This window comes from Pygoscelis adeliae, unplaced genomic scaffold (genome assembly GCF_000699105.1).
Source record: "Pygoscelis adeliae isolate BGI_AS28 unplaced genomic scaffold, ASM69910v1 Scaffold87, whole genome shotgun sequence".
NCBI classification, from domain to species: Eukaryota; Metazoa; Chordata; class Aves; order Sphenisciformes; family Spheniscidae; genus Pygoscelis; species Pygoscelis adeliae.
Window position 1 is genome coordinate 1,425,236 of NW_008825098.1, and position 8,468 is coordinate 1,433,703.

The 8,468-nt window shown below is 39.3% G+C and overlaps 1 protein-coding gene across 1 annotated transcript in view; it reads right to left on the minus strand.

Annotated features, from left to right (window-relative positions):
- Positions 1-8,468, minus strand: part of TSPAN5 (tetraspanin 5) — a 43,746-nt gene that overhangs the window by 5,426 nt on the left and 29,852 nt on the right. The window contains exons 4-8 of the mRNA XM_009327070.1: positions 7,720-7,866; positions 5,634-5,804; positions 3,972-4,097; positions 719-766; positions 479-595 (exon numbers count right to left, since the gene is read on the minus strand). Coding sequence (XP_009325345.1) covers positions 479-595; positions 719-766; positions 3,972-4,097; positions 5,634-5,804; positions 7,720-7,866 — 609 coding nt within the window. The remainder of the gene's footprint in view (positions 1-478; positions 596-718; positions 767-3,971; positions 4,098-5,633; positions 5,805-7,719; positions 7,867-8,468) is intronic.

Genomic DNA, 8,468 nt, shown 5'->3' on the forward strand with positions numbered 1-8,468 from the left:
AAGCAACAAAAAGTTAGAAATCAAATTAACAGAGAGTGTTGGAAGAAGGAAGAATATCAAAAAACTCCTGTAACCCCAGTATTTTTATCGTGCCACTAGGTTCCGGGAAATCGAACAGTTCTAGACTTGCTTCACAAAAGCAACTGCAAAGGCTTTTCGCTGCTCTTTTAAGCACCATCAGAAACAGCAGGTCTCTACAGGCTTAAAAATCTCTACCTAATCTTTATCTAACACAGTGTTAGTTTTGACCTGCAGACAGCTGAAAAGGAAAAAATGCATCCCTACAGATAAAAATTAAATACTCCTTAACACAAAGAAAGCCTCATGCATTTAGCTCCCCTTACTAAAACCTACGGACATTATATTTCTAAGTGCAACTGACACCATATTTCCAGTTCTCATATACAGTTCCCCCCTCATATATTCTATTTATCTGTTGTTCTTCTGTGTAACTCATTACAGGGAACGTGATATTTACCTGCAGTAATGCTATCCCAATGAATATACCGGCAACTATGGTAAGATTGTCCTGCAACCATTTCTCAAACTGAGGGACACAGCCTTTAGTGTAGATAACAATCTGCTGATCAACTTCCTGCCAAGGAGAAGAGGGAAGAAAACAGAGATAATTACATTCAACTGTCCCATCAGTAGAATAACCTGCTCCTGCAAGAGGGATTCAGATCCTTAAGATACCACATTAAAAAAAAATGCTTACTGGTTTTTGCCTTGCATCATAGCCACACTGAGTATTAATAACATCTTCCTAGGAGAGAGAGACAGAAGAGAGGCAATCAGTGGAGCATCTCCCAAACACCCTCTCCCAGCTCCCCAGAGTTTGTCCTGTATGTAATAAGACAATCACCCTAACGTTGGTTACCATACTGCTTTTTAAAAACCCCTTCCTCTTCCATTCAGTGCTATTAATTATTTGCAACAAACAAAAGCACATGGTCAAAAAATATTTTCAGCTCTCAGGGCAGCAAGCTGGGAAAACCAGCCCTCCACCTGGGTGAACTCCATGTTCCAGATGCAAGCATTCAGAAGTCAAAGTAAAGGGATTAGGGGACATCTATTTTAAGTGAAAGAACCTTCTGCTGAAAAGGTTTTGTCTATACCAAAAAATATGCCAAGACTACTGTTAACACCTTCAGGGTTCAGTCTGTGCAGTGTGAAGAGGTGAGAAGGGGCAGTTTTGTTGCAGAAGCTGCATGTTCTTACCGAGGATGTCTGTAGAAATATATACAGTATCTAGTTCCTTTCCAAAAGCTAGGGAGGAAAAAGAAGAGGTGGGGTAACGTGTTCTTACTGCCTATTCCTTCTTACAGGAGCTTGATACCAATGGGAAAAGAGGTTTTTTGCCTACTGCCCCTGCTTTAGTACTCCCAAAGCACAGGTACTTTGTAATAAAATAGGCTATGGCAGACTTTTCCTAGCAAACAAGTGCTAGCCACTAGAAGCTAAAGCTGCATTTACCCTGTATACAGAGTTATTTCAGGGCAGTAAAATGAAGCAACTACTTTCGGTGTCAGCCACAATGGCAGCAAAATACTAAGTTACTGGCTCATATAATAACAGTGAGCAGACAAAGGAACTGCTCAAGGAAGTGAGAAAATCAGCCAATCTTAGCTAGGTATACTGAACACCACAATTTAATCAAATTGTGGGAAGTGAGAAAGGCAGCCAGCAGAGAAATAGATTTTAAGAAGTAGCCATACAGAAAAAGATCTCTCCTCCTATCAGCAGTTAAAGCTCCTCGAAGTGTTTCCTCACTTTGCAGGAAGTACATCAACAGGTCGCATCCTGTCGGTTGCCCAAGTTGGATTCCCTCAATGGACCTTTAAGATTTGAGCAATTTGTATCTTTTAATGAGATGAATGCTTCTGTTCCAGGATCTAAAATATAATAGTGCCACGCACTTCAAGGCTGTAAAAGTAGATAAGATTCCAACAGAGGGATTTTAAGCTTTCTTCTTTGTACTGAATGGCTACTTGCTTTATCATCAGCGTCTTCTGCCTTTAGCCTTGGAATGCATTAACCAAAAGAAAGCATAGAATGAAATGGAAATAAATCAACTTTTCTAGGCCTTGCCTGTACAAGAATTTGGAACATTTCAACCTGCTAAACCACAGCAAAGCGAACTACAGGAGTCCAAATTCACTTTAAAGGAGACTCATTCTGGCCTACCTTAAACTTACCGCTTCCCAATTCAAGCGAAACCTAAAAGCTAAACTAAAACTAAGTCTTGTTCAATAAAGCATCCACATCAACTTTTTGCATCAGTCCGACACTGCATACTAATTCCAAAAGGGACATATTTGCTTTCCCACAGGATAAACCTGTGTTTATCACTGCAATTGAGCCAGTCACAGCTTGGTTACAATTATATCCATTATATGCATGACTTCTAATATTTTTAGAAATATTATTATTTTTAGTCTTTATTTTAAAGGCAATTAAGCATGTTGCTTCCCTACAATGAATGAGACTTATCTTTAAATTTCTGGTTGCTGCAACACCCCCTAAGAAATTGCATACACACAAAGAAGAGAGATAACTTTAGCATGGATTATGTATTTATAGGATTACCTTGTACTGCTGTCACTGGTTTGGTTTTGGTTTTGTAACAACTGTATTTTTAAAACTGGGTATTTTTGGTTTTGTAACAACTGTATTTTTAAAACCTCTCTGTGTGGGTGGGTGGGCAAACAGTAGGGAGAATCCTAAGCATAATGTAATGCTTGAGCCTAACCTAGATTTTGCTTTAATATTTCATTAAAACATTTTCAGCGATGTTTGTGAGAAAGATTCAAACTACTGTGAAGACATATTCACTGCAGAGGAACCAGAACGCAGCTTGTGCAAGTGGCAGTGCCTTATCAGGAGAGGGGGAGAGCAGCAGGAGTGACTGGATGCCAGGAGCAGCAACTGCGTTGCATTAGCAAGGCAGGAAGCACCTGAGGTGCCTGTTGGCAACTTGCCTAACTTTCTTTAGTCAGTGCTACAGACTCATACATTCAAGGAACTCCAGGTGGAGAAAAAGCCACAGCTGAACTACTAGATAATACCAGCACTCACAGGCTGCTTCTTTTAAGCTATATGAAAGTCAAATGTATGCAGCGTTAGCCACGTAACAGTTTCCATGCACACACCCATCCCTATTCCAAGCCTTTCACTGTCAGTAAACTCATTTCACTGTCAGTGAACTGCTGCCCTACCCTTTACCCTTCATTCTGGATCATGTCCATACTAGTAATGCATGGCTCCAACATTTTCTGCTTGATCATCCAGAACTAGAACTATTGAAAGAGACATGAAAATTTACCAAAAAGCCGTTTCCCCAAACAATTTCTGACCTTTCAACAGGTCTCATCTCAGGTGACTGTAAGACAAGCAGTGATTTTAAAGGGAAAAAAAGGGCATGTAAAGATGTCCATACCCGACTCAAGATTCTAATGCAAAATATGTCAGTTCTTCAGGGCACAGACTGTCATTCATTACCGTACCTCACACAAACTGGGTCAAACTGGCTGCAGCCTCTGGAAACTGCGTTAAAGAATGAGTAATACCTGCTTTAGAGTGTCTGATCTTAGAGTTGCTGTTCTTTAAGGCAGTGAATGAAATATCCTGATGATAGTCAATTGAAAGCTCATATCCTTCAACTCATTAAGGGCTTCTGCTTTTTATACTTGCTAAAATTAATATGTATGTTCAGCCAAGCCCATGGTTCTCTCATTCTAAAGAAAAGCAGCAAATAGCATACAATGAAGACTTAAGTTAGCTCAGGATTTTTGCTGACTGCAGAAAAGTTAGTGCTTAAGCTGAGCTGCAAGTACAAAAAAAACCAAAACAGGCTGGTGAGAAGGTAATGATCATGCATGACTTCCAGAACAGAAAAAAAAAAAGTCTTATAGCATGATTTAAAATTGGAACAGCAGACCCATCCTACCCTCCTCTTGACTGTCACTTACGGCAGGGTCTTTAGTGCAGCAAGAGAACGGCACACCACAGCGCTCTCGACTTGCGTTGGAATCTGTGCAATTGAAGTAAATATTAAGGTTCCAGTCATCAGCTCCAAAAGCCCCACAGCACTGCCACTAGAACAAAGAAAGTAGAGCTTCTTGACTTTCAGAACAAATCTCAGCATTAGTAACATGCATCATCACTACCAGTTTCCCTCTAGCTTTCAAAACAAAAATCTGAGATTCCCTCTGGTTTCATTGAAGCTGGCTTGGTCTTGTTTCTTTAAAAAAAGACCATTCCAAACCTGTAAGTTGTTCTAAAGTTATCATGTGATTAAAGTTATGTTCACATCCTGCAATGCTGCTCTCTGGAGAGAAACCCATGGAGTGAGCTGAGAAGCCTACACAACGCCAGAGTTGCACAGGCCTACAGGCTCAGGCCCCAGGGACAGTAGAGCCAAGAGTATGATATTCTGTCCAGTTTAATGTGCCCAGGGTTCTCAACAAAACTAAGCAGCTCCGAGGGCTACACTGGTATAACTACTCCTTTTGACAGTTTGGGAGAATCTTTACCTGGCTGTACATCAGACAGTACGAACACATTGTTTCCTGAGCATCACATAGTGCACAAATAACATCTTTACTGAAGGCAGGCAGAATCCTTCAAAAAGTAAATATGCCAAATGGCAGCCTTAGTCTCTGGCAAAACATGCTGAACACACAAAGAATGGAGTGGAGATCAGTGGTGTACTGATGCTTTACAGCATTTAAGGAGCTAGCCTAATGAACCCATCTATGTCAACTTTACAAAAAAAATTTAAAAAACCCCGAACAAATCACATTTTTAAAAGTGTTGGAATGGCAATTCTCTCTTTCTAGATGTAGCACAGTTCCCTCTACAATACCTGAAGATGTTGTCTTCAAGCATTATCTCTACTAGCTGAAAAAGTAGCTTGCTCTCCAGACTCATGCTGTCCCCGACTTATCTGCTAAGATTGCTAATCCAGTTAGGAGAACAAGTTTTATGTAGTACCTGCAAAATTGGACTGTAGCCTTTTGGTTGCATACAAGTGGACCACCTCGCAATGGCTTAATGCAAGGCTAATTCCATTAGGTCTACTTAAAAAGAAATAACATTGTAGTTTCACTCAGACCAGCTAAACATCTCTGCCACTCTGCAGTGTGGTGTAGCACCTCTAATGTTGCTAAAACTACACCAAAATTCAGCTCAGAACCAAATTAAGCTTAGAAAAGGATTATTCTTTTTAAACAGATGTGATAGCTCCTGCAAAAAAATATTTTGAACACCCCTCCTCCCAAGAACCCTAAAATATCTTTATACACATATGGAATATGCTCCAAAAAAATGAACACAAGACTCTTATGGTTAACTTGTGGATTTGACACACTATCTCTAAGTCTTCAAGAATAAGTCACCCCAACTCTCCACCTTGTTTTGCTCAGTCATACATCAACAAATAAGCCACTTTTCACAGGTGCTGTGTGTTTGTAGAAGTTCTGTAATGAGAAATATACATATATATTCAAAAGTATTATATGCTAGAATATTTCTGTTGTTCCTTGAAGAAACCAAACAGATATGAAGTAAAAAATAGAGTAAGTATTTCTTTAAAGTAAGATTGACAAAAAAATAAACACAGTCCAACTTACATATTCCTGCGTGAAGTCTATGAGGTTTTGCAAATCAATGTCATCGCGGTATGCTCTGATGTTGTTGTTTATAAAGAAATACAGCTGGTCCTTTATCCAGTCTTTGAAAACAAATGCTAGAACACCAGCAGTGAGCTCCAAGAAGAAAATAATTCCAAGAAACACAGAAAACTATGAAGAAAAAGAAAAAGGTTAAAATTATATTGCTTTATGACCAAAAACTTATTTTTCAAGGCTCACAATTATGTCCAGTGTTAGGGCTTTATCTGTTTCAGTGCAAGTTCAAGCTGTTCCAGCACACAGGAAATTTTAAATTAAAAATACACCATTTTTAATTAGGGCTGTAGAATAGAATTAAGATTCCTGTACTAACAAATTATAAAAATGCCAACAAATTAAAACTTTGGACATTTCACTGGGATTTTCGAAGACGTCCAAGAGAATTCACTGTAAATTTCAATGGAGATGGCTACTCACCACCCGTAGGGCCCTCTGAAAACTCATCTTAAATTTCTGTGTAGGAACTTATATTTTCAAAGGCATAAACAACCAGTAGTGCCAGTGAAATGCTTTCTAAGTGACTTTTTCTTTAGACACCCTCATTGGTAAAGCTTTGCCTAAGCGGACAAAGCAAAAATTGGTAACAGCAGAAATTAATTAATGACTAAGTCAGAGCGGAATGTCTATGGAATGACTCACATCCACATTAAAACCAAATGAGGCTGCTATGATTAATGCAAATGCAATGGATGCCAAAGGCATTACTAATGATCTGCCACTTTCTCTAAGCATCTCCACTGAGTCTACACTGTTTTAAAACACGCAGGGGTCCTCATATACTGGAAGTCCATCCCTTTTGCAACTGCGCCTTTGAGTTTCATTTTAATATGCTCTCTGTGCTTGTTCAGATGCATTTTTAATTTCTCCTGCAGCTGCAGTACAGGAAGCTATTTCTGGTACAGCAGATGGGTTCATTTTAGGCAAGCTAAGAGAAGCAAGAAAGAGGAGAAAAAAAGTGGTTCAATAGGCTCCCCCCCCCCCCCTCTTTTTTTTTTTCAAGCAAGACAAGAGCAAGCTAGAACTATCCCAAGCTGCTCTATAAATGCCTCAAGAACTGTAACTCTCAATTGCCTCCTCTCCTTATACATCTCTGTGGGAGCCAAATATGTCACTTGAAGGCAGTTGTTTCACTGGAAGCCTTTTCATGTATATATTAATAGTTAATGGTTATGATGACACAACTACTACCAAGGCTGTGCACGCCTCTGGAAGTTGGGGTCATGGAGGAAAGAATCTTGAATTTTTATTATAAATCTTAAACTTATCTAAAATGTAACATGATACTGTTATCTTCATCTTCAAAGCTCGCAGGAGGAGGGCTTTCAAAAAACAGAACCAGACTACTTAGCTAAAGGAGTTTTGAATACTGAGGTATGTTTGGATATCAGCAGCTCCTTCCCCACTAACAGTCCAGCCCAGAGTTCAAGAAGACAACTTCTATTTTCTTTACTTATCCTGGGCACATTCTCCTCCCTCTCAGGCCCTGGCACTGATAGTAAGCAATGAAGCCTTTTCAAATTAGCTAAACTGTACAGAACTGAGGGTATCAGCAAGCAACCCCTTGTAACAGTCCTATCTCCTCTGTACCATGAGGGGCACTTGCAAAGCAGAAATCACGCAGGTCACATTCAGTGGTGTATCTACATTCCTCATATTTCGTAGGCAGCTTGTTATGGACTCAAAGTTCAACATGCAGATTCTTAGCAGAAATTTCTCTCTTTTCGTGACAGGAAAGCAAAACATTAGGCTATATCCATATGAAAAGCAGTAGTTCCATGTTATGATTCTTACCCTCAATAGTTTCGAACCTTAAAAAAAAAAAACCCAAACAGTAAGCACCAGAGACTGAAGAGCTGTAAAGTGTTAACAGTTAAGCAAAAGCGATTCACAGAACAGTACTCTCACATCTGATAAAACATCTTTTGGAAAGCGGAAGGTGTTAAAATCTTTACAGAGTTAAGCAGGAACAGAGGACGTGAGTTATGCTATGCAACTGATGAATGCCACAGTTGCAAAGGCTACTTACAAATTTGAGAAGAAAGGTATTTTCTCGCAAAGCTCCAATGCATCCTGCAAATCCCAAAATGAACATAACTCCTCCTACCACTAGGAAGAGCCAAACTGGATCAAAGCCTCCCAGGTCAGTGATGGAGGAGATATTGGACAGCACTCCCTGGGAAAGAAACAATGCCAAGGGATAACAAGTACGTTCAGCTTTCAGTTGTACAAATTCTGCTTGCATTTTTCTTTTTAAAAAGGTAGAAGACTACAGCAAATAAATGTTCTGCAGTACAGCAAGAAAACACAATTAAGAAAATCTTTGCATTCAGAAAGAGATAAAAAGGGTGATTATGTACAATATTTCTGAATCAACATGTGAAACGAACAACAAAACGTGCTTCTAGAGTCCTCTGCGAGAAACCCACAGGGCATTTTGCTGCTTCTGTAGCTATGAGAATCAGTCTGCCAGAAAGTATATTTGAACAAAACCTAACTCAATCTTATTACCCATGCTGAGATGCATTTTAGGTATCATATACGTTGTTTATGTAAGCACACAGTTACACATTATGATAGAAAAAGCAGTCAATAGCAAGACCACCACCTTGAGTTTAGCATTTATATTCAGTATTTACAATTGACAGAAATTAGAAGTGAGCTCCTAGGTTGCAGCATCTTGCAACAACGAATTTTACACCAAATTTTGACAAACTGGATACCTGGCCAATTCAACTTCAGGCATCTACGGTGCCAAAAATGCATTATACAACCAAA